The following is a 26,357-nucleotide window of genomic DNA, read 5'->3' as shown; positions in this document are numbered from 1 at the left end:
CCAACATGCAACTCACCAGCAGTGACTGATCAGTCAATCAGATCATAGTTTCCTGTGGAGTTGCAGGCTCAAACACTACAGCTGGAAAACCAACAACTGGAATATACTAAAGTCTGAGTATTTTTTCACTCTAAATGGAGCTGAAAAAACTCTATAAGGGAAGTATTGAGGGCATGTATGCAGTCCCTCTGTATACATTTATTCTACAAGTAGGTTGAGCTGAAGACAGCTGTTTCTTCTCAGAGAGGATGTGCTTAGAGAGGAGGGAGAGTCATTCAATAAAGTGGCTCTTTATTCAGTTTAATCTGTAATAATTCAATAATCTTGTCCATCCACTAGATGGAGCTGTGAACAGTGTGGGACAGTGAGCCTCTTTCTATTTACACAATCCTTTGGGCCAAATGATTCCCCACAACAAGCTCCTTTCTACAAGTTTATTGAACTTTGTACTACAACACAATGGTTCACATACAATACAGCATAGTGATGAGTCTATATATACAGAACTGTGATTCTTCACATAATCATGTCGACGCTACAGTATAGGCATACAGAAATAAATAAAACAAACATTTCTCTGAACAAAGTTAGCGTGTACCTTTCTTTTGCATGTTACTATGTCATGGCACGCTATTGTACTTACAAGATTAACAATATATAGCACATGTATTTTAGATATGTTGAAATCAGACAGTGGAACAGCAGGTGACAATATAGTACACATTCCCCCCTCCTTCGGATTCATTTATTATACTTAAAACATGATGTCAAATAGAGGGTCTGCTTGGACACGTACAGTAGGGTCTGACCAGAAGGATTTTTTTTATTTTGGATGTCATGTACTAGAATGGAGATGTTTATACACTATGTATAAAATGTTACTTCTGTAGATTTATCATCCCGTTCCTCTGCTGAGCCTCGTAGAACACACACTGACCTGATTGTTTGTCAGCACTCGCATGGTTGTAAGTCTATGAGAAAGACAATGGTGATGGCTTACGGTGGCTGTAGTTATGAATGTGAAGCCCTGAGATGCTGTTAATGCCAGTAAGAGCATGAGACAGAGTGGTGCTGTCATACATGAGGCTGTTCGGGATTAGACGACCTCCACTTTTCATACTTTGGTCCTATTTGGGCAAATTTACACGTAGAACAAGTCTAGTCATGCGATGTAATACACTGAACTTTACACAGACAAATATTCTTCAATATAAAGGATTTTGTTATTCAATGGCTGTTTGGTTGTCGTACATGTTCCCTTTAAGAGCAACACACTTCTGTCCTTAAATTCAGTGACTCAGCTCAGTCCAAACACATCCATACCTCTGTCACCCACTAGAAACATGCTGCTTTCTTCTGTCCTGATTGGCTGGTCAGGATTTATCTCAGAAAAATAGCAGCACGACTTGACAACAAGCTTCTGTCAAAACGGTCCGTCTATCCCAGACTGGTGGCTGCTCAGCTGGGACTTGTTTGCAGAAACTCCCTAATCATCGGACACTGAATCACTGAATATCTTTCATACAGTCTTAAAGGGGTTTAAGATGTTGCTTCACTTCTGTTCTGATTCCAATAGTGTAACTTTACAATAGGAGTAAAAATAATTTCAACCTTACTAGGTACCAAACAGGAAAATTGGTTAAGCACCAGAAAGATTAAGAAAATATTTAAATATCAGTGTAGTATACTTTGACACTGTCTGACCTGTCCTGATGTGGTGAACCCAAACTTTCTGGTCCAGCCCAGCTCTGATCCTGTTATGTGATGGAGGAGGAATCTGTGTATGAATGAAGGGCAGCAGAACTACTGCTCTGATATGAGCATTTAAATCTACTTACTGTACTAAAGTTGCAACTTTCTCTAGAAACTCTAAGATCGGCTCTTATTTAGCGTTTGAAAGTATGTTGGTATATTGTAATAACTCTATAATGAGTAGCTCTAGAGGTAGTAATTACAAATGTATGCACATGACAGCGTGTTAGTTCGGTCATGAGGAGTCAGCTCTTGTTAAGGCTCGGTATGAAGACTTATAAAGTGTGGGCGCAATGCGGGGAGGAAGCCACATTAGATGGGTGTGGGCAGCATTACCTGAAATGTACAATGGCGTCATACAGCTGCAACATCACAGTATCAAAGCAGTTACAAAAGGTTTCCTCAACACTGACCGTGAGTCTGGGCTGGGTTTCCCTGACGCATGTTGCACCTTATGTCCTCTTATATTAAATTAAAACTAGACCCAGATGTGTAGCATGTCTATGCCACGTTAACACAAAAGCCCAGTTTTACTTTAAAATAGAAAATTTAGAGCACTGATACCATGATCAGGATTAACCATCTCTCTCTCGTTCTCTGTGACATCTGTCGAAGTCGATCAGATGGTTCGCTCGCAGCATACCAACTCCTGACTGGAATCAGGACACATGCAAAGATTTGAAAGCTAACCCGCTAAGCGACATGCATGCAGGAGTGTGGGTCTTCTGTTACAAGCTGGCGTTACACACTATACTCTTATTTACGACAGAGAAAAAGGTCATGTCTGCCTACAGTATGTCATCCACATGATGCCCTTAAGAAGATGTGTGCAGGGGACGGTGGAGGCTGTGCATTCACACAAACAGTTGCTGGTCAAAAACTACTGGAGTATACAGCACTATTATTTACAACATGTGTGTACTAAGACGTCAGGGATGGAGTCAGCCTCATTTCAGTTCAACCACCTCAGGAGGTAATCAGCAGAAGGTAATCAGCATCAGTGATATCTGGTGACAAATTGATTGGCCGAGAGATCGATGAGTTGATTAAGCTGAAGTTCTGTATCAAATAAAAAACGAATTCTGATTGAATTTATTTGCTGCACTAACTGAACTGAAAGGGACTGGACCCCAAACCTGGGGGTGAGGGTGGTCACCAAAGGAGCAGGAGGGGCTTCATCTAGTTTGAAGACTACAGGGCTACAGATCTTCATCATCAGCTTCATGAGTGATGCAGTGGAGGGACGGGGAGACAGGCTGCATGCAGATGGGAGGGGAGGGTCCTTGAACAGGTACAGTGTTTGGTCATCTTCTGGAGAGAGAGACAACAAGAGGAAGTCATCATTTGGAGAAACACAGAAATCTGTGAAAAGTTCTACTGATTGATTATAAATTCACTTCATTAAAGGATCACACCAATAATTTTGTTTTGTTTTAATGACTCAAAACAAACATGTCTTGCATTTATTGCCACACATTTTGTAACGCATACCATAAATGTGTAGATTGATTTTCTGATGTCAAGACAACCACTGGTTTCCAGGTAATGTGTGTTTAGAAGGTAAATTTGCCTGACATTTCCTTCTCTTGCTTGACACAGGAACCCCCCACCCCATCACAGCTGACAGCTTTTTTATTTTTGTAAGCTGCACGTTGATTTTAATGATGCAACAAAACAAACTGATGGATAGAAATTGGTCTAAAATGTAAAATGTACATTTAAATGCTTGTAGTTTATAGTTAAAAGTGCAATCTTGCAATTCTACTCCAATACATTTTCTGTCAAATTCAGTTAATATCTCCTCACATTTCATTGTCATTCTGTGTGTTCTATTCATGTTCTGTGCATGAGCTGAAAAAAAAATCTGGTGGTCATAAACAACTCTGGCTCTGTAAACAACATATCCTCATACAATGGTTTGTGTAATATCTAATGTATTAGAGCCCTTACCAGTTAGGTTACGTTTAGGAAAAAAATCATGGTAGGGTGTTGTCTCAAAAACATGTGCTTAGTGTTAAGTTAAGTAGGTTAGGTTTAGGAAAAGAAACACGGTAACGACATACCATAAAAATCATTCAAAGTTCACCTGTTTCCACACGACAAGAACACCAGTCTCCTGGGTGAAAGTCCTGTAAGGTTTGACCTATCCACTACCACAACCTGCCTTCTTACACAGACTTTTGCTCTTTATACTACTTTTTTTCTTGACTCCCGTCAGCACATTCCTCACATGATAGCAGTCTTCACAAGTACAGCGGTTATATATTAATTCTGGTGCATTACTTTTCGTAGGTATACATACACATACAAACAGCCAGATAAGAAACACAAAATGGCTCGGACTTTACCTTTGATGCAAAAGCATTTGTACGGTCTAAGCAACTACATTAACAAACAACAAAGATTTTAATGTATGTGTGTGTGACTCAGTGTACTTATTTATTTACCATGGCATTAACTTGCAGCGGTCTCCTGCTGAATGATATAGTGCCTGTTTGAATCATCCACCTCGCTGCTGCAGTGAACATCACTTCTGTTAATGCAGATACACAAACACGACAGTCAGCACACAACCCCCCGTAACTACATCATAATTCTGCTGGACACTGCATTTAATAAAAGTCCCTTAAAGTGTAGGAGCTAGTTAAAGTTAGTTAGTTAAAGTGACCAGAAACAATGAACAGCTACTGTTGTTTTTACTGTAAACCTGCTGTAACTGGCATCCTCACCTGTTGTCATTGATGTCTCTCGTTTCACTGATGCTGTTACCTGTTGGAAACAAACCCATAGTTTCATTTCAATGATTGATAATAAGAGCAATCAGTAGTATCTTATCATTAATTGAGAAAGTGATCCTATAACATACAGAAGGAGTTTATAAAGAACACTGAGCTCCTGATGGTAAATACCTTACACACTTAACCTCTAACTATCAGTGTTCTTGTGATAAAAACTGTTTTTATGCCAAAATATTTGTACATGTGCACGTATGTATGCATATGTGAACAGAAGTTTGGTTACAGGTACATGTGTGTGCTGTCACACTTACCATTGTCAATGTTGAGTGGGAAGGACTCCAGTATGTCTCCATTATATCTGCCTGCTCTGTAGCCCAGTGCTGTGGAAACTCTGTGTGGAACATCACAAAGGGAACAGAAAACAAACACAGTCAAATATGAGCGCAGTATAGATGTTACAGGTGAAGGAGCATTATGTGATCTAGTAATTTAAAAAATAAAAAGGTTGACAGAGTAAAAGGAACACATTGTTAGAGCAATATTTAATATCAAAGAAAGACACCTGCTAAATTATGATCAAGTGACCAGGCCTGAATGATTGACCTCTCAGTAATACTTTTCGATAAACACCACAGGAAGCTCTGTTGTTTGAAGACCACTGCAGACTCTTACTGTCATCTCACATCTGTCACAGACCTGACTTTAAATCATGCAATCTGCAGCTGGAAACGTTGGAGGGCAGGATTTTAACTCACGTGTTGCTCTGGACAGAGTTGGGGTTGCAGTTGACGCTGGCAGCGCTTGGCTGTTTCACGTTGCCCTGAAAGAGGGCGTTGCTGAAGGTGTTGGCGTGTTCAGTGGCACGGATATAAGTGTAGAACGGGTTGGTGGGAGAGCAGACGGTCAGCTGCTTCGGTCTCACTGGCTTGGCTGTCAGAATGAAAAAGTAATGTAAGGTAGGGTACAACTCTGATGAAACTGGGTTACTGCAGACCAAAGAGGTTAAATAAACATTTCACTGAAGAAAATTCCAACACCCTGCAATGACACAACAAAGAGCATAAATCAAATGATCAAGCTTCAGTGCAGTACCGATCTGTGCTGCATGGGGGCGCCTCAAGGCATTCTTTGCCCTCATGGCGTCCTTGATGCGGTCGACCTCCTGCTGGTAGCGGCGGCGATCCATCATTGCGCCCTCCTTGGCATCTCTCAGTGCAGTCTCCAGGGCCTTAACTCTCTCAGCAGTAGACCGAAGCCGTTTCTCCAACTTTGGAAGCTCACAACGCAGATCTGCATTGTCACGAACCAGCTGGAGGGGAGAGAGAGGGAGGGAGAGAGGGGCGGGAAATGAAACAGGATGGCAAAATTGGAAGATAAATCAAAAATAATCAGTGTGAGGAAAGAAGTGGAAAACTGAGAAAAAGTAAGGAGTGAAAATATATAGCAAAGTTCAACAATTATAGTTTAAGAAACAATTTAAAACCAACTACATTTACCTCCTAGCAGTTGTTTGTCTCTGCCAACCAGTCACCTAGCAGCTTACACCCATGTCTGTTTAGACTAATTTAATACATGTAGGGAATACTTTGAAGGAATTCAATTAAAAAAACTAAAATGTTAAACTGGTGTATTTCTTGGCAAAACATGGATACTTCACACACACCTTCAACCCACCAGCACAGAAGATCTATAATAACCACAATATTTTAGAGGGCCACCCAAAATTGTCACCAATTTAGTGTCTAACAAAATGTCTCTCCTTCTGATCCTGAGTTTTGATGTTGAATAATGGCAAGAAAAATGTTTTTGCAGAATATTATGATGTCACAGTGAGGCTGACCTTTGACCTTTTGGATATGAAATGTCATGACTTTATGATTTTATCCTATTAGACATTTGTGTGAAATTCTATCATAGGTAGCATATGAGTTCTAGTTATAGCCAAAAAAGTGTTTTGTGAGGTCACAGTGACATTTGACCACCAAAATCTGATCACTTCATCTTTAAGTCTAAGTGGATGTTTGTGCCAAATTTGAAGAAATTCCCACAAGGTGTTCTTGATACATACTGTATACTGCTTACATCATTTGCTTGAGCATATTTTAGTTACTTTACTCAAAGTGTGTTTAAAATAGCAATAAATATTTTTTCTGTTAAACACCCACTGAGGGCGGGCTTCTGGTTAGAAAGGCAAATTATCTCCCAAAATCACTGTATCTGTTGGAATGAAAGTATCTGATTTATACCATCTCCTGGTTTAATACACTCCAAACTGCAGACTGTGCTTACATCACTAAAGTTACAGCTCCTCTCATCCTTCCTGTGTGTCTCTCACCTGTTTGTGAACCTTTGTAAGTTGGTCCAAGTTATTCTCAAGAAAGGAAATCTTCTGCTTCTGGGTGCAAGACCCCCCGCTATCATCAGGCTCCATTTCGGAACTCTGCAGAGAAGAAGACAAAGGACCGAGATGAGAAAATAAATACAGAGCAAGGTAGGGGAAGAGGTTTGCTATCATCCCATGGCAGAAGTGATTATAACATCTGACGGGGGTATACAGAAATGACCTGTCAAACTCGCTTTTGAGTCACTGTGAACTAAACCCTTCCACCTTATCAGTTATCAATACACAGTAGCTGAAAATATGTCATACATGCCCCCTTTAGGCCAAAAACGACAAAAGTTATTCATCCAGTATTTTACTATGTGATATATGAACTCCTTGAACAACCTCCAGGACCCCTAGGTCTCTCTCTGTTGGAACGATCCAACAGAGAGAGACCTAGGGGTCCTGGACCCCCTGTTGAAGACCCAGGGATTACAGGAATTGGAGGATATTGTTGCTATTCCTACTGAGGTTTATCAGTATTCAGGTCACAGATTCCTTAATACCCCCTTAACATGACTAAAGAAAACATGTCCTGAGTCACTGCCTCCTCTTGTCATCTTTGAGCTGCTTACTTTTTTAACCCGCGACGTGAGGTCTTGAACGAACAGCTTGCGCAGGTTGTGGAGGGTCTGGAGTTCGCGGGCCTGAAGAACAGACAGATGGAGAGGAGGTTAGGAGGACGACTCTGGGCAATATGATGTGAGAGAAAGGTTGTATAAAAGAGAGGAGAGCAGTCTGAAGCGGTAAGACAGCACTCTTATGGATAAGGAAAGAGACAGAGACACAGCAGGAGACAATGATTCAGAGGAGAAAGAGGTTGACATATAGTGGCATAATTATACTCACGACGGTCTCCTCCAGACCCTTCAAGTCCTGTTTGGTCTGCTCATGGCGCTCGTGCAGGAATCTGACAGAGACAGCAAAACCATCACTACAAATAAGACAATATTTCTGTGTACATCAGGACAATGTGATATCTATGTGTTGCTTTGAGTGCCCTCTGCTGGAATTCAGGAGAAGGGAGAGTGGGCTGTATCAGTTGTGTATTCAAACCTTTTTGTATCTTCTATTAAAATAATCATAAAAACACTAGAAATCCTCCACCTTATCTTGACTCACCCCACACATGAATTACTTTATACTCAGACCTTTGCTTCTACTACACTGTGTACAAGTGTAAGAAAATGGACCTTTGCAACACTTACGAGAGCTCCTCCAGGCGCTCGCTCTTGGTGGTGTCCTGACTCTTCAGGCGCTCAAAGTCAGCACGAACCTGAGCAAGCTCCAGCTCCAGCTTGGAGTTACGACTGGAGGTGTGAAACAACAGCACACATGTTCAGGAGGGGGAAAAAAAGAGAGGGATTAGATTCAAAATTAATGTTAATTTCACAAATAATAGTTAGTAAAGTTTTGTGTGTGCAGTATGAAAAGATCTATGTAATGTTGTCAACAATAATACTAGTATTTAATGATTAATAATGCGCAATAATCACATCTAAAGTATCTTTGTGTAATTAAAAAGAACTAATTAAGGTGGTCACGGACTCAGTGAGCTCATCAATGATCCTCTGCTTCTCATTGATCTCATCCCGCAGGCGAGCCAGCTGCTTGTGATGGAGGCCGCGGTGAGACTCTCCCTGCTGACGAGGAACCTTCTGGGAAAAAAAGCATGGGGTAGGCCCAGTGATCAGTATACTCAGATTTCAGGCTAGGTGCTTATAAAAAAATCACTTTAAGTGTTTCTTACCTTCACATTTCCATCCTCAGTCTCACCCTTCTCTCCATCCTTCTCCTCAAGCAGGGAGTTATCTGGTAGGAGAAAAATAGAAAGAAAGCATTTACCCCAGAGCAACAACCTAACAACATCTTCAGTTTCTGTTATTTGTTATTTTTGTGTATGTGTATGTACATGGTGTGCATGTTACCCTGGTCTTGCAGCTTGGCTAGCTCCTCGCTCAGGGAGTCGTGGCTCTCCTCCAGCAGCCTCTTCTTCTGCTCCACGCTCTGCATGTACTCCGTCAGAGAGCGAATCTTAGCTTCATGCTGTACAAACATAAATGCAAATACAGATGGTACGTGTTAAAAAAATTGTAAAAAAAAACCAAAACAGTAATGACAAACTAAACTTCACACAGCCTTTGATCATTTCCAGCTCTCCTCTTTCTCTTCTGTTCCTCACCTGAGAGATGAGGAGCTGGCAGGAGGAGAGCTCCCTTCCAGTCTCTTCCATCTTGCGGTGGCACTCCAGCTGCATGTTCTCCAGCTGGCGGCAGCGCTTCACCATACTCTTCACCTCAGACTTGATCTTGCTGATGTAGAGGCGAGCCACCGTGAACTCCTCCTCGATCGCACCACTTATCTCCACCGGCTGAGGATTGGAGAAAAAATTATTTTCTCTTCCACAGTTTCTCCACCAGTCAGGAAAAAAACAGAAACTCAATAAAAACACACACTCTAGTAGGTGTTGTATAGTGTATCTACAGTATATGTGCGTTCAAACCTCTTTTTACACTTAGATCCAACTCACCAGCTTGATCTCCCCATTGCCCACGATGGTGCTGAACTCGCTGAGGTCCCTCATCAGACCATTGAGGACGTCAGCAATGCGTTTCCTCTGCTGCCCGCTCACTTCCTGCATACGAGACAGCTCTGCCTCCAGCTCCATCAGGCTGGCCTGTCACAGACAAGAAGAGAGTAAGACAGGGTCAGTAAGAATAAGTGAAGCAGAAAACACCCAGGGACCACATCACTCCACAAGAAACCAGGGGATCCACTGATATTTAAAACATACAACCCGAGTAAGCTCACTCCAAAAAAGACAGATGCATTGTTTTGTTCGGTTTTAGTGTTAACGTTACACTGACTGAGTGATAAAAGCCATAATTTTTGGAGAATATCTAACACTTGCACAGGAGTATTAAGGCTTTCAATAAGGATGAACTGTGCAAAATTGAATCTAAGCCAGACTCATGGTCACTGGGTTATGATGATCTCCCAATTTTAACGTACCAAAATAAATATAACCAGACTGAAAACCTCCCCGGCAGAAGCAGAAAGCTAGGCCCAATGTAAAAAAGCTCTAACACTTTTCCTCCAGCACCTGATGGTCATATCATTCCTGCAGTATTTTCCTCTCACTGTTACAGCAGGTGCTTGTCTGTTTAGTGCAGCAAGCAAGCGAGCGTCCTTCTGTTCCACCTCCTGTCTCTGGTTTTGGCTCTCCTTCTGTCAATCTCACATTTTACACTGTTGCTCATAAAACCTACCATTTTCTGGGACAGTTGGTCGGCCAGCAGTTGGTTCTGCAGGCCTTTCTCCTCCACCTCCTGGCTCTTCTGGTCGTAATTGATGGCCAGCTCCTCCAGAGCCTGCAGCACCTCCTTCACTTCAGCCTTGGCACAGTCGCTCTCCACCTGAAGCCTGCCGAGTTCAGCCTGGACCTTGTCTCCATCGCCCTTGGATGAGGCCAGGAGCTGGAGGGACAGAGGGAAAGAAAATTTTTGTCCAGTCCTCAATTCTTTAAGAGATATTTGAAAGCTGGAGTTTAGTTTTAAGATTAAAGGGGACCTATTATGCTTTTCCTTATATTCTGTCATATATTTTGAATATTACAATGTCACACGTTCAAATGAAATAAGGCCAAAGTTTAAAATAATACGGTAAACATATGTGGACGTAATCCCTGTGAGCAAAGACGTCAGGCCTCAGACCATTCTGAATTCTCTGTTTCCACTGATTTTTTTCCTCTTAAGCTACAAGATGACATCAGCTCGTGACATTTATATGATCATCTGCTCCAGGCACTCTACTGCAAGTGTTCACATTATGTAGCCTGCACTGCAACATACGAACATCAGGGAATCTTGTAAACTTGCTGGCGGATGTACAAGACTTGGAAACACTGACCAATCAGACCAGACTTGGCTTTTTCGGGAGGGCTTAAAGAGACGGTCGCATTTCAGACAATACAGGTGAATACATGTGTTCCAGCACAGACAGTATTAAATAAAGTGTTTTTTGACCATTGAATCATGTAAACATGTTCTAGTAGACACCTTAAATGCAGGTATGAACCTGAAAAAAGAGCATAATAGGTCCCCTTTTAAATTGTGCATACAGTGTATATTTGTTTGTGTGAGTTTGTGTACACTGACCTCGTCCTGGTCCAGCATCTGCTGCTTCAGTTTCTCCACCAGCTGACACTGCAGGTTAATCTCATCATCCTGCATAAAGATGATATCATAAATACCAACCTCACTACCATCCAGACTCGAAATTCTTATAAGCTTTCATCTGTTTTTATCCATGATTGTTTTATATCTATAAATCCTTAAAAAAACTTTTCAGTCTATATAAGATGTTGCAAATGTGACACACTAGTTAGAAAAACACCAAAAAATATTTGATTATAAACACAACTATAGAGGTAGAAATTAAAATACAAAGTAGGCAAGTTTGCTAACTTGCAGGCAAAATGTGTTGTAATTAGTATGTTCATGTTTTTGTGTTCCGACCTTGTCATCCAGCTGCTTGTAGAGCTTGCGGATCTCCTCCTCATACTTCTGTCGCTCCTCCTCGGAAATGCGGACCACAATGGAGGAGGTGTCGTTGTCCAAAATGGGACGCTCTTCCACAGACTCATAACGGGTCACAATTTCCGCTGTGGTCTGCTCAGTCTCAGGCACGTCCTCTCCTGAGGGGAGGGATGAAGGGAGAAAGAGGACAGGGAAACAAATACATGAGAATAAGGCAGTTTTGTTTGTAATGTCAGCACAGAAGAATTGAAGATGCAGCTGAAACGAAGCCTCTGCTGGAATTCAGTTAACATTTATTGTGTCTCACCATTTCTCCAGCGGTTGAGCTCGGTCTCCAGCTTCTGGACGGTTTCCTTCAGAGTCTTGTTCTTCTCCTTCTCCTTCTCGTACTTCCTCTTCCACTGCTCAGCCGTCAGCTCCAGGTTGATGGAGGCGGTGTTCCTGATGGTCTTGGCACTGTTATAGAAGACAAAGACAGAGAGACAAAGGAGAGAATGTCAATTCATTTTTTAAAGTGATTAAGGAAAGGAGTGATAATCAGTGTTTATGTTTTAACAGTTATACTGGATATTGGTGACAGATTTCAAAGGTCACCTGACAAGTATAAGAGGAAACTACTGAAGAAATAAGAATCTAACACAGTTGTAAAATCAGATTATTTTAATATAAGTGCAATATAGTCAAGAGTTAACGTCTGGATCAACCTGCTTTGGATTTCAGGACAATGTAGTTCATTGCCTTCCTTTTGAGGGTAAATATAATGTGTGATTTGTTGCACATTCATGCGCCTCCATGTCATAATGCACAGAGATTTGTTACAAACTGTAAAGCTTTGAGATCTTGTATGTGTATTAATATTTCAACATTTTTTCTATGTTTATATTGTGGTTATTGTTGTTTGTAACTTTTTTTTATGTTGTTCTTTCGGCCAGGTCTCTCTTGAAAAAAGAGAGTGTTGATCTCAACGAGACTTACTAATAAATAATCAGTTTTGGTCCTTGCTGAAAAATATGGCAGCATGTGAGAACTGGTGCACTACATTTTTTTTTCCAAAGCTGCATCGACTGTATCCAAAGCTAAATTGGCGAAACATCAAAGTTGAATCTGCGAATTTTAGTAGGTCAATTCCAAAATGGGTCAGCATCCTGCTTTTGAATGGTAATTATAATCAGTTTGTTCTTGGCTAAAAAAAAAAAACGTGGCTGCATGTGAAAAAGCTGCAACATTTTTTTTCTGTTGGTTTCCTGCTCTGTGTAGAAGTTAATGTTTAAACATAGTATTACTTCTTTCCACAGATGCATTGACTGTATCCAAAGACGTATCTACCGTTGTCCAAACATCAGAGTCGACTTGGTCTCGGCATCGTTGTAGCTGGAGGGAGAGCAGCAGATGAACATGGTGGTGCGACAGTTCCCACCGAGGGAGTCCTGCAGGATGCGGGTCATTTTGCTGTCACGGTACGGCACGTGAGATTTCTGCAGGAGAGAGAAGCAGAGAGGGGAGGGTGGAAGAGAGGAGGAGGGTGAGGGAGGGAGATGATGAGAGAAGAAGCAAAGAGAAAGAGGATACAGAAACACCAAGAAGCAATTAGAGGAAAAACGATCACAAAAACATTTGTGTTTCATTTGCTTTCTGAATAAGTATTTCTGTAGTGATTTATCAGCAGATTACATTCAGCAAAAATGTACACTTTCCCATCCCTCTTGATTTTTCTGTTTTGGATTCTACCAGAAAGTCAAAAGTGCCAGATTGATTGTGCTGCATTCAACTAATCGTATAATTGGCCGGGATATTTCTGGCATTTGATGGCCAAACCTGTTGAGTTGGCTGAAAGGAAAGAAGAGTGCGGGTACTGGACGGGATATATTTCACTAACAAGTCGACGGGAGGGAATGACAGCTACTGTAAATTATTGCAAGAAATAAAAGAGCTTGACTGTAATCTTGAGGCACACAGTATCAATTGTTCCTCCACTGTCTATGCAAATTGAAGGAAGTAGGGTGGAAATAGCTCACCGTGCCCTCAGCCAATGCAGAGATGACATTTCCTAGAGCAGAAAGAGACTTGTTGATGTTTTTAGCCTCATCCAGGACGGCTCCTGCAGCTCCAGTCTTACTGACCTGGAATAAAGGAAGAGGAGTGTGAAGTCAAACATGAAAGATCAAACATTGAAGTCATTCATTTGAAATGACTGAATTGCAGTTTGGGAGTTGTTGATTTATAAACAATCTTTCCCTCAGAGTGTCTCCTACCTTCTCACTGCCAGCCAGATCCACCAGGTACAGTTTCCCACACAGTTTCTGCTCAGTCTCCACATGCTCCTGCTTGATGTTGATCAGGAAGATGCTGTGGCTGCGAGAACTGTGCTCGTTCATGTCTGCACAGAGACAGAGGCAACACAAATTTGAGCAGGACAAAAGGCAAATAGGTTTCCCTGCAGTCTTTGAACTTTAAGTTTTAGAACTGGTGTTTCAATCCCCTTCTCAATGTATACAGAATTCACAAATGATATCTTATCAAACTATAGCCTTTAGGAGCCAGTTGAAAAATGTTCTCTTTTATCTGCATTTCTTTCTTCCAAACTGTGCCTGTGTAAAATGAATTTATGCATCACTGATGTGAAATGGTGCCACATGCACATTTAAAGAGGTTACTATCTCAAACAAAAGACACAAAAGAGAACTAAAGAGTAAATCTTGCCAAAATGTGAGCTGACTCAGCAGGGATAACGCTAAATTAGAAAAGTTCATCTACAGGAGAATAAATACAAACAAAAAGAATACTTGAGAGTCTTACTGCACTATATTCCATTATATGTACTTTTATATTTTGAATTGTCAACTGCTGCCTGAATGTCGTGTGTTCCTTTACATAAAGACATTTCCACCATAAATTTCTGCAAAAAAAAGAAAAAAAATCATCAGAATGCAGTAAATTAAGTGTTTGATGCTTAAAATGTTTTATGGGAGGATCCCCAGACCCCCCACTTCATATGTGTCCCCACCAATGTTTAACTGAAACCGACACCCTTTGACAACACATTAGCATCACCATCGGCGAGAGAGACTACAACTAGCTATGTGAAACTGTGGACATTTTTATGATTACTCACCATTTAAAGGTACAGTGTGTAGGATTTAGTGACATCTAGCGGTGAGGTTGCAGAACTTAGATTTCTGCTGTGTGCCAAGCGTGTAGGAGAACTATGGCCTATCTAGAGCCAGTGTTTGGTTTGTCCATTCTGGGATACAGCAGAACAACATGGGGGACTCCATTGTTTCTATTTTCACTAATGAAAACATAGTTGTGAATATTATATATCATTTCTGCGAAGAGATGGCACTAAACCCTACACACTTGATCTTTAAACATGACACACTGACTGACATGTTAGGCCTGTTTTACAAAATTTACAATGTATTATTTACATGCCTCTCTTGTATCTAGTACCAGCAGTTCTTAGGATCATGTAACCTTAATGTGGTGAACCTACTAACAGATTAATTTGAAGTAATTTGGTCTTTTGTGTCAACTGGAACAGGTCATCACTGCAGCAGAAGGATAGCATCATTTTACAGAGTGCAGATAACAAGCAGCACACTCTTCATCAGACAGACAGTAAGTAAGTTCAGGTTTCTCTGCGGATGATATCTGAGGGCATCGGCCTAGTGTCTGCAGAGTGTCGCCCCATTAGTCTGCTATCAGCACCCTGCTCTGCAGCACCGTGAGTCAGCAGGCACCAGCCAGGAAACAGAGGAGACTGTGCTGCTAGTGAATGCAGCCTCAAGCCAATCGGCTGCTTACATTCAGTCGATTTTCAAAGCTGGATTGTTTGAGATTTGATTGTTATCACATTGTTATCATTAAATGGTTTTGTATCATTTGTTTTACTCTGAGGTATCTCTAATCTTCTTTTTTAAAAACAGATAAGATCTATGTAATTTGTCACGATGAAGAAATTTGTCTTGGCTTCCATCATTTCCCAAACAAGTCAGTAAAATCCATAAAATCCAACGCCCACACAATCCTCCAGCTCATACTATCTATCTACAACCCGTTACAATGCCGCTGTTTATTTAAAGTTGTGACACACAGGCAGAATGAATATTTATAGCAACTTTGCATGCACAGAGGGACAAGCTGCAGCTCAGTGTGAAGAGTATGAGTTGGGTCGGACACGATTTTATTGGCCTGTCGAGAAAGAGCCTGCTCATAGATCAACTCAATGGACGGATGATTTATACCACCCAAGCTCTTTTATAGTGTGCTGTATCAACAAGATGCAGGATTCCCAAGACCAACACTGTAACACTCTGTAACTGAGAAAGTGCCTATATCTGTAAATAAATAAATAATAATTTTATTTAAACTCTGCTAAACACAAACACTGGATACACATAAAGTGCCCACTTTAAAGTCTTTAAACAGATTTGTTTCAGTAAAGAAACATTTCTTTGCTTCTCAACTCATTATAACTGCATAGGTCTGTTTTATTTGTTACTGTGTACCTCTCTATATAAGAATGGCGAGCTCTCTCAGTAATTTTAAATGTAAATTAAAGACCTATCTTTTTAATCTGGCTTTTAATGTGGAGTCTTGATTTTTAAGTTTTAACCATTGTTTTCTACTTTTTATCTCTTTTGTTTATTTTTATTGCTATATAAATAAAGTTGAGTTACTCATATAAGCACATTTTGAGCAGCATAGTAAAACAATGATAACTGAGATGAAGCTGTCTGATGTTGGTCTTTATTTTGAAAGACTTGTTACTTTATATTTATTTATTTATTCAAAAAAATATGAAGCTTTTTTTGGTTTCAATTTTAATCCATTCTCTACTGATGAGCAACTTGGCACCTGCTAGATGATTCTGATGTTAGTGCATTATTCTTTACCTTGCTACACTCCTTAACCTTTAACAACAAAAAACAAATATAATAAGACAGCCCCAAAACAACTCATGTTCTACCCCCTAGGTTGTACCATAAATATCATTATGTTCACATTTCTATGAGAATAAGTACTGCAAATGCATGTGTCTGGAATGAACTCTTGCATAATTGGAATTCAGCTGATTTGGTCACATATCAATTAGTGTATGAGGTAACTGTAAAATGACATTTCTTAATTACTGGTCTATTAATGGTCTATTGATCAATTTAATGATAGTGAGCAACAGGGGTTCATATCTCCTGCATTATTAATTATTATTAAATCATCGCTAGTCATGCATTAGTTAAGCATTACTTAAGTATTTGATTTTTAGCCTCATCATAACATGTTGCCCTGTTTACTTTATTTTGAATGTGAGTAACACTCTGACCCATGATGTATTTCTGTGGCTCACAACCTGCATGTGAGACCAACGGATTATCATAGTCAGGAAGCTAAACTGCAGTGATTCAGCTGAAGGTGATTAAGGACTCGCACTGAGAAGCAGGAATTTCCTACTGATAAGACATGATGACTTAAATGTACCAGATAAACAGTATTTGATTACTCTACAGTTAAATTAACTCACACAATATGCTGTGTGTCTGTGGTATCTATGGGTTATAATGATAATAAGACATTAATAATGTGATACTGTTTTACATATTTACTTCTTTAAGTCCTTTTTTTGTTCAGCAACTTTCTAGATTATTGAAATAAATAGTAACTCTTCTTTATTTGCATTAGCGGAGTATTTCAATTCAATGAGTTAACCATTCAAAAAAAAAAAAATTATTCTCAATTCGTTAGAGTTTCTAGTGATGTAACGTTGTGGGTCATTCAGTGTATCTTGAATTTAGTCAAATTGATGGCTGACAACAAAGGAAAGTCCGAGTCAATCACTATGCAGACGAGGACAAACTCAAATCATTGCGTTCTTGAAAATGTCACAGGAAGTGTGATGTGAGGACGGACAAACACACAGAGCACCGAGGCACAAAATCCATTAACTCTAAAGACAGGAGAACTGCACAGGTTGAGATTTATTACAGTAAAGTAGTCCTGCTGATTTTGTTGAGCACTGAATCCCAAAGCTCATCTCGTCTCACTCTTTTCACTTCAGTCGACTTCAGCACTGTGAGTCAGCACAAGACTCCACCACAGAAAAACATAAATGAATGTTTTGTAATGGCTAGTTGCTTGGATAGTTGTCCAAGGAGTTTCTTTACTGTATTTGTGACTTTTGAAATGCCTCCACTGCAATGCAAAATCTATCTTGCTTGCTTTAAGAAACATGAAGTGATGTGTCAGTGGGGTGTGATCATTGGCTTTGCTTTTTTTCAGTATAACTGGCACAACATGTTGATCAAACCAAATCAGGGCAATCCTACAGACACACTGACACTGTAGGACAAATGCTTACGATATATTGCATAACATTATGTTATGTTATGTTGCACAAAACCTTCAAAATGTAAGAAATAAAAGCTCTTTGATCTGTAACTTCTGCACTTTGTTTTTGGCCTGCATGCTGCTGACTCACTCCTCTGTAGTCCAGTAATAGCGTCTGGCTTAGGACTCCAATACTGCATTGTGCAATATTAAACACACTGCTGTCAGTTTACTGAATACTGCAGAAACCAGCTTATTAGACGAGCAGAGTGTGAGCTGTTTCTGATTGTTACTAGAAATTACTTTACTGAGATAATGTCTCCGTGCAGATATGGTGTTCTGCTTAATCCAAACAAAACAACATTTGCCCATTGCTGCCAATTACATTTCAGTGTACTCCATCTGACAGGATCTTATTTCTTTTTATGAGAGTGAATGAAGCTTGAAAGTCATAGTGGGCTGTAACACGAAGATTACATAACAAGACACAATAACAGGCTACATGAACTCAGCTGTCACTTTCACGCATCAGTAACAAGTTGTGAGCGCTATTGCTGGCACTGAAGAGAAACTAGATCCCGTGCTCTGATATAGAAGGACCAAGAGAGCTTACTTGATCTGAAATGTCATCTAAAAATATCTCACTGTAAGCATTTACTTCGATGTTTATTATACATGTATTTAAAACCTCTGTATATCCTGTGTTGCAACAATATTCTAATATGAAGACTCACTGGTAACAGCAACATGGCGGGCAGCTTTGCCCTCATCGATCACATCCATCACCTCATCAGGGCTGGAGACAAAACGCTCAGTGCATCCCTGAGGACATGAGAGGAGAGGAAACAAGAGGAGACAAGAGGAAACAAGAGGGGAAAAAAAGGAAACGAGAGGAGACAAGAAAGAAGTGAGAGAAGAGGAGGGGGGGTGAGAGGAGAGTGAACAAGGGATGATAAGAGGAAACAAGAGGAGGAGGAAACAAAGAAAAGGAGAGGAGAGGGAACAAGAGGAAATGAGAGAAGCGTAGAAATAAGAGAGGCAGAATATGAGTCAAACTCAATGTCATGAATCTGATGCAGCACACTTTCAGTTAAAAAGATGACGTAAACACTTTCACAAACCTTGACAAATGGCACCCTATTCTTATCCTCATGGACAGACAGGTTGGTCTTTGTCACTAAAAACAATACAGAAAAATTAAGAACAATTTGTGTTTTGGGTATTTCAGAACAAAGTATGACAAAGCCACGCAGTAGCTACTCTGGTGCTACATTAGCTTATATTTCACAAATCAAAGTACTGTCACAGGTGATTAATGAAGAGCCCATTAGCACTAACCATCCAGAAGGTCACGGATTTTGTCCATGTAGATTTCAAAGTATGAAACCTGTTGGGGAAGAAAGAAAATCAGGATCCATATTTACCTCAAAAACATATCATCGCCCGAAAAGTAAAACTGCATACAATTTTTTTTTAAACAAAAAAAATCAGAAAAACAAGGATTAAGACAAGAAACATAACACAAGACATTTACTCATGTAAGCCATCAGATGCAGTACCTTGATATGGAATTCCAGGTTTTCATCCATGGCAAAGATATGGTTGAAAATGTCCTCAGCAATGCGAGGGATGATACCCATCTGGTGAGGGTCGTGCAGCTTGCCCTGAAACAGGAAGTCACACATAAAGGTATCACTAAGAGTGAGATGGTGATAGCTACGCATCCAGGGCCACGGGTTAGTCAAGACGTCATGCAATATTAACTTCAAATTCTCATAAAATGTCTGTTGAAGGACCACTGTGTAGGATTTAGGGGATCTACTGGCAGAAAAGTCATGTAATATATAATATATACAATTATGTTTTATTAGTGCATGATCACCTGACACTAACAATCATTGTTTCTTAGAAAGAACCATACAGCTGGATGCCACTAAATCCTACACACTGGTAGAGCCACGAAGAGTCAACAACATATAGGACAAAGTAGTGTCTTAAAAAGAGGGACTGGCCGTTCACTTCTGTGAGACCTGCCACCACTAGTGACATTAAAATGAATCTTAATGGTAATATAAATTGTGAAACAAAAGTGCAATGTGAATAAATTAGTTCATTATTGGTTAGTGGTTGGGTCATTTTGAGGCTACGTGAAGAAAATCTGAATACTGTACCTCCATAGTGTGAGTCTTCCCGGAGGAGGTTTGTCCATATGCGAAGATAGTGCCATTGTATCCACACAGAACATCTGTGAGAAAAACAGAACAACAAATGAGACCACAGCGCATACATTTCAAATATATGACATACATTGGCTGATCATCCATACCCTTGACAATCTGCTTGGCACAGGTGTTGTACACCTGCTCCTGGGTGGTGTTGGTCGGAAACACGCGATCAAACACGAAGGACTTCCCCTGTGAAGACCATGAACAACAAAAAACAATTAAACAAAAGAACATATATCTCCAGATTGACAACAGACTTTTTCAGTTTAATCTCAGGACGCTCAAATAAATCAAAAGGTAGAGAATTTAATCTTAGATGTTTTCTAATCTCGTTTCTAGCTGCTGGTCATCAGTCTGAGTTTTGGGAAATGATGTCAGCCTTGTGAGATGGCCAGTGACTGATTGATTCTCTGTTTGCTGACCACAAGAGATTGAGATATACACTCATATAAAATGGGTGAGTCATTTTCAAACCTTTAAATGTCATCTCTCCAAGGAAAACACACATTGATGTTACTGGCCGACACCACATATTGCTGCTGTTGTGTGAAAACTTAAAATCACCAAGTCTGATGACATTTAATCACACATTATTCACATGACAAAAACAAAAATCTTTTCCTTAAGTCTTCATAGCACACCTTGAATTTTTTTTTTATAAAACTCAAAAACACATCCAAGCTAAAAACAAGACTGTTTTTGACTCACTGTGGTAACTCAACTAATACCGACATGTAATTTATTTTCTTAAGACAGGATTAATAAAAAAAAGCAATATCATCCAAGTCTCTCTCAGTGTGGAATTTTTGTGGATGGTTTATACAATGCTGCTTTCATCCTCCCAACAGTGAGTACACAACAAAAGAAGATGATATCAGCAGAGAGTGAGAAAGCCAGCTCTGCAGTGCCTCTCTCTCCCAGCTAGTCTGAGCCATTTTTCATCCAGGACCTGGCAACTTCAGATAACGCACCAAGGTTGTTAAAAGCTCCTTTTTCCATTACTAGCTTTATATCTAACATGGGAACAAAGTCATATGAAAGGCAACGCGGGCCTTGTAGGTGTGTATCCAATGAGATGTTATTAGCAGCTTCTCTGCAGTATCCTCAGGTGTAGCCTGTCAGTCCTAACGAGCCACTGTTACTCTATCATCTATCACTCGATGGGTTTTCTCTTTGTCTGATTCTCTCATTAGGCTTTCTGAAAAATAAAAACATATTCCTGAGATTTTCTGTACATATACTAAAAAAGAGAACTATCTACTGGAGTACTGGATTTTAAAATTTGAACAATAATCTTGTAAGCGTTTTAGAAATACTCATGAGACTCTGACAGTGCACTAAGACTCAGAGGGTATGTGTTTTGCTGAATGCTAATTCAAAATAACTATCTTTTTGTTTTTGTTAAAGTAATAGTTGGATTTTTGGGGGGGAACACAAAAAAACTTTCTTGTAGACAGATAGGATATTATAACCACGAAGCTCCAGTCAAGAAACTGTTAGCACAAAGACTGGGAACAGGAGAAAACAGCTATCCACTAGTTCCCTGGCACCCTCACAGTGATGCCTTATTAAGACCAAGTGGCAATCTCTGTGACTAAAAAATTAGGCCAACGCAGACTACAAAAAACTGCAGTTCCTCTAATGGCCACTTGAGGCTGGCTCCAGAAGCCAGTCAATCCCCAAAGCCAAAACTTTAAAGCAGGAATAAACATGTTTAAAGCCTGGTACAAAAAACAGATTGTGTCTCTATAGCTAATTTTCCCATTTATGACAACTGTACGGTGGGTGAATTTTTATATAACTCATCCATTTACATGTTAGTAAGGCTCAAAGTTACGCATATTTAAGGGTGGGGCTGTCTGTGAGGCGTCACCGCAGTCTATGAGTCAGATCCACCCCTCGCTGTTCCACAGCTCCAGCCTTTCATTCAAATATGGTGTCTTCTGGATCCAAAAAACCAAGATACCAGAGCTGCTGAGCTTCAGGTCCACAAACCCATGGGTGACGTCATGATGACTACGTCCATTACAGTTTATGTTTTAGACCAAGGCCTCAGGAACTAAACCAGGCTTTGAAGCTAATATGACATCCAGTCTTTAGACATTTGTGGTTTGGTCAGGCTCGCTGTTTCCCCTGCTTACAGTCTTTGTGCTAAACTGCTATGTTACTTAAAGGTTCTCTGTATGTGACATTCAGAGCATTAATGTAGCAGCAAACCATTATTTGCTATATAAAGATATACTGGAGTATCATGGGTAAAGCATTAAGTCACGTTGCCTGTGTGTGTGTTGGGATTAGAGCTTCTCTGCGGTTTGCTTCAGTAAAGCAGTCCAACCACTTGTACATGTTAGTGCATATATATGTATCCCACTGCCACTTTGCACTACACTCACGGAAGTTACTGTTGATATCGGGACTGCGTTATTGCAGAACGTAGTGCCCACCCTCCAGTTACAGCCTGGTTAACACTGTCAGCTCTGTCACCACTGTTGCCAGTGTTTAGCACTGTTTATACATTTAGCACCATTAGCTGCTAGCCTCTGGCTTAACTCACACACTCGGAATTTCACATTGAGCCCTTTTACCTTTGTTGGCTAGCTTACATCTCATGAGTGTAGCTTCATGTTTAACACACAGATATAAGAGTTGTATAAATCTTCTCATGTAACTCTTGGAAAAAAAGTAAATAAGCATATTTACAAAAATGTTGTACTCTTTATATAAATGATGAATGCTCAAATGTTACTGTCCAGTAAAACCTTGGAATGCCATTTGTTTTGAATTTGGCTTTTAAGAAAAACTGATTTAATGAAAGCTCTACGAGAAAATATAAGTTACAGATGCTACCTGAACAAGTAGGTAAAGGAAGGTCCAGGTCTTCAGTTTCTTTAATTTCTCAGAGTTTCAACACTGAGTGTAATGTATGAAAATTAACATTTTTGCACACTACAAGGAAGTAGGTCAACAAATACAGAAGGAGATGAAGCTCCTACACACACTGACACACAGCATTTTAAATTCCAGCAGAGCTCAGTACAAAGTGCATAAGAACTCCAACACACTCTAAATGTTCTTTTGAGCTTCACATTGATGTCCGCCCTAATTTTGTAAGAGCGTTGGAGGCTAAATCCAAAGGAATGCATTTTGTTTATTTAGAAACTTGCCCCAAATTAATCAGATCCCCCTGAAAATCATTGCATGACACACAGATGAGTGACTCAGCCCTGACAAAGCCTCGCTGCAGAAACCAAGCTATTGAACCTCTGAATGTCATCGTCCCATCTGATACAGTGGCCACAATGCAACACAATGATGTGAGCTACCAGAACATGAGCCGTATTAAATGTCATTAACAAATTGACTCATCTGCAGACCGCCCCCATGACAGAGTGATTTACCAGAGAGACATCCAGTCCCAGGACGAGGGAGGAAGGGAGGGACAGGGGAGGAGGAGGAGGAGGCACAAAAAGAGACATAAAACTGGAGATGGATGAGCAAAGGAGAGACAAGGCTGAGAGTCAGAGAGACGGCCGCAAACAGAGGGAGAGAAACAGTAGACAGATGGAGACACCAGCAAAGCAGGTCAGCTGGTGATGCGTGAGTTCGCTGGATAATTATTGATCCTCTCTGTGGGCAATTAGAGAGATCAGTTTCTGACTCTACTGTCCATCGTCATGCTGAGAGGGAAGGGGAAGGTCAGGTCGAGATGCTTCGATTATTACTGGAGAAAGTCTCAACACAATTCCCCCCTCTGCACGCTATCAGCCAGACAAGAACCAAAACTAACTATTCCTCTGACATAAGAACAAAACATCTGAAGAGATACAACCAGCAACATAAATAAGCAGAATACGATTAAATTATGTTACAATTCTTCCTTTATTTGGCCTTTACACTGAATGTATTTGGGATGACTTTGTCCTGCAGGGATGGGATTAATTTGAACCTATTTCTCTGAATTTCAAATGTGAATCACATTAAAATGGCCAAATCACTAATCTGAAAGACATCCAGGCAGCACACATTCCAAATTTTAAAGCTTTTTTGGCTGTCACTGAGCTGTATCTTTCAAATAAGTGATGAAAATCTGCCAGTTTAGCTGGCGTGTTTCCAATAAAAGTCAACTTGTTTCAAGATTTTTCTAGAAATGAGTAACTGCTGCCCAAAAGATTCAGAAAAAAAATGTTTGTGTCAATAAAATTCTCAAAATGTGTTGATTTGTATTCAAAAACGAACACAAAAAGGCTTCAATGGCATGTTCTTTTCTTTTGAGGAAATAATGTTTTCATGTTTCAGTTATAAAAAAAAATGAATAAGATGACCATAAACTGTTTTTATTTGTGTGTTTGTTTGTTTGTTTGTTTGTTTTGACACAAATCTAAATCAAGTGCCCTGAAATGAAAGTGTAGACCGAATTGTGTATTCTTTGCAGATGTAACCACCCTCATACACGTAAACTAATCCTCAGAGCAAACAGAGTAGAAATGCACCATCATCAGATTTTGGTCCACTCAGCTCACCAGCCCCCATTTCTTTAAAACTTCAACATCTACTATAAAGATCATCACCAGACGTCAGCTCTGCACCAGTACATCTGTCTGCCTGTGCTGAGTAATGACCCCACAATAGAATACAACAGAATAAAATAGAAAGCCTGTGCTGCAGGCTGACCTCCTCCATGGCAGCATTAGGGAGAGGATAATCAGACTAATTAGGCTAAGTTAAACACCCACAGTGAATGAATGAATGAATGAACGCATCAACATCAGAAAATAATGACATTCATTTTGTACCATTTACATTTAAGGGTTGTAATGAGGCCTGGAGAAAATATGTTAGCATCTCTATGTCTTTACAAAAGTGCCATACAAAGCCTGTGATGACAAGGTGTTGGCTACATGTTTCATTCATAGGCTCCACAGTGCAGACCCCATCAGCTGATGTAAGAGGCCAGTTTGCGCACTTTAACAACAAGACATGTATTAGTGCTTTGTCATGTTATGGAAGAGACAGATTCTGGGGGGAAAGGTGGAATATTTCCTTATGTTGCACTGATTATCATGTTTTCGTGCTAATCCACGACCCAAACAAATGAGTGGAGCTGATGATTTATTGATGAAGGGCCTACATGCACAACAAAGCGCCTCCCTTTACTCACCCCGACGACGACAGTGTCGTCTGACACGAATTTGGGGAGAAACTCGTCCCCGCGTACAATCTCCGACTGGTTGAGAGGACGAAAGCGACACAGCACTTTTATGTTGCACTCCGCTGGGACATCGGCCATTGCGCAGATTGAGGGAGGAGGAAGGATGCTGCTTTCTGCTGAGGAGAGGAGGGATGCTGCTGAGGCTGGAGGGACCAGTCGCTGATCGGGGCCTGATCTGACCGTCAAAATAACGTCGAGGGATGCGCAGTGACTTCGTCCTTCTTCGTCGAGAGGACTGTGAGGGCGGTGGAGAGGTTGGACGGTGTTATCCTCACAAGCTGAGAGAGGATGCGATTTATTTATGCGCAGCTGGACGGTGTTTCCTTGTCGCAGTGAGGCGGGCAGGCTAAATTAGATGTCAAATCGCAAAACGATCCCCTACATCATTAAAACAACGGACTCTGCTGTTGCTTGGTTTCCCTTCTTGGTTTCTTTGACGCTGTCTGTCTCTGTTGTGTGTTTTTCTTGTCCTTTTCGGGTGCGGCGGTGGATGTGCGTCAGGCCGGCTGAAGGTGAGATGCTGCTGGAAGGGCAGTGAGGTAAAGCAGCTGACGGTCGGCCTGCTTTGGTCGCCACAGCGCCCTCTATCGACGATCACAGGAAGGGCGTGGTCTGCATCCGTCTCTTTAAAGTGGTACCCACAGCCTCGGCATCATCAGCTCAGCATCCTCTCAGGCAGGCGGAAACCAGAGCCCCACGCCGCAGCGTCACATCCTAACAGAGCCATGAAGGATAACTTCATCAGTCTCTGTAAAGCTGCTGCCAGGCCCGATGATGCAGTGAATAATCATCAAAGTCATACTTTGGCCCCTCTCCGATGCCTGACTGTGTTTCTTGGAAGGCATAACAAATCATTATGGGAAGGCAGTCGAGATTATTGATTAAAAGATGAGTTTAGGCCTTACCTTGAAGGAGCATCACAGACTGGGATGATGCAGCACAACGTCAAAAACTGAAGACATATTACCATGTCAATTTAAAAAAATACGTACACTGCTTAGTTACTGAACAGATGAGTCATACAAGTGATAAAAATACGTTTCAGAATGCACCCATTTAGCACATACAAGGCTGCAAAAGCTTATGAATTAATTTTCATCAATTCTAAATATTCATCTGCATCAAAATACACAAATAGACAGTTACAGATTATAGATAGATTTAGATTATAGATTATTCTGCCATATT

General features: G+C 40.5%; 1 protein-coding gene across 3 annotated transcripts; it reads right to left on the bottom strand.

Annotated features, from left to right (window-relative positions):
• Positions 1-420: 420 nt before the first annotated feature.
• On the bottom strand, positions 421-25,731 carry kif5aa (kinesin family member 5A, a). Of its 3 annotated transcripts, none has more exons than XM_050065593.1 (29): positions 25,119-25,731; positions 20,062-20,149; positions 19,907-19,980; positions 19,295-19,399; positions 19,074-19,122; positions 18,857-18,912; positions 18,470-18,557; positions 13,664-13,788; positions 13,427-13,531; positions 12,738-12,886; positions 11,719-11,867; positions 11,391-11,569; positions 11,031-11,099; positions 10,143-10,349; positions 9,404-9,550; positions 9,056-9,244; positions 8,802-8,919; positions 8,624-8,685; positions 8,422-8,531; positions 8,082-8,183; positions 7,723-7,783; positions 7,449-7,520; positions 6,826-6,930; positions 5,583-5,799; positions 5,246-5,420; positions 4,802-4,881; positions 4,482-4,521; positions 4,200-4,285; positions 421-3,063 (listed from the first exon to the last, which is right to left on the bottom strand). In XM_050065593.1, the coding sequence occupies exons 1-28, from the start codon at positions 25,245-25,247 to the stop codon at positions 4,207-4,209; spliced, it is 3,129 nt and encodes a 1,042-aa protein (XP_049921550.1). In that variant the 5' UTR covers positions 25,248-25,731; the 3' UTR covers positions 421-3,063; positions 4,200-4,206. The 3 variants fall into 3 exon arrangements, with proteins under 3 accessions (XP_049921550.1, XP_049921551.1, XP_049921552.1); XM_050065594.1 differs by having other exon boundaries at positions 421-3,060; XM_050065595.1 differs by having other exon boundaries at positions 8,422-8,528.
• Between the last annotated feature and the right edge of the window lie 626 nt (positions 25,732-26,357).

The sequence above is a fragment of the Epinephelus moara genome, chromosome 16, assembly GCF_006386435.1.
Source record: "Epinephelus moara isolate mb chromosome 16, YSFRI_EMoa_1.0, whole genome shotgun sequence".
NCBI lineage: Eukaryota > Metazoa > Chordata > Actinopteri > Perciformes > Serranidae > Epinephelus > Epinephelus moara.
The sequence above is the reverse complement of the archived record's forward strand: the minus strand, read 5'-3'. Positions and strand labels throughout refer to the sequence as shown.

Coding starts and splice junctions, on each gene's coding strand:
- kif5aa (XM_050065593.1), bottom strand. CDS start 25,247: ATGGCCGATGTCCCAGCGGAGTGCAACATAAAAGTGCTGTGTCGCTTT. Junction 6,931..7,448: donor TCACGTCGCGGGTTAAAAAA/GTAAGCAGCTCA, acceptor TCTTCTCTGCAG/AGTTCCGAAATGGAGCCTGA. Junction 4,522..4,801: donor CCCACTCAACATTGACAATG/GTAAGTGTGACA, acceptor TGTTTCCAACAG/GTAACAGCATCAGTGAAACG.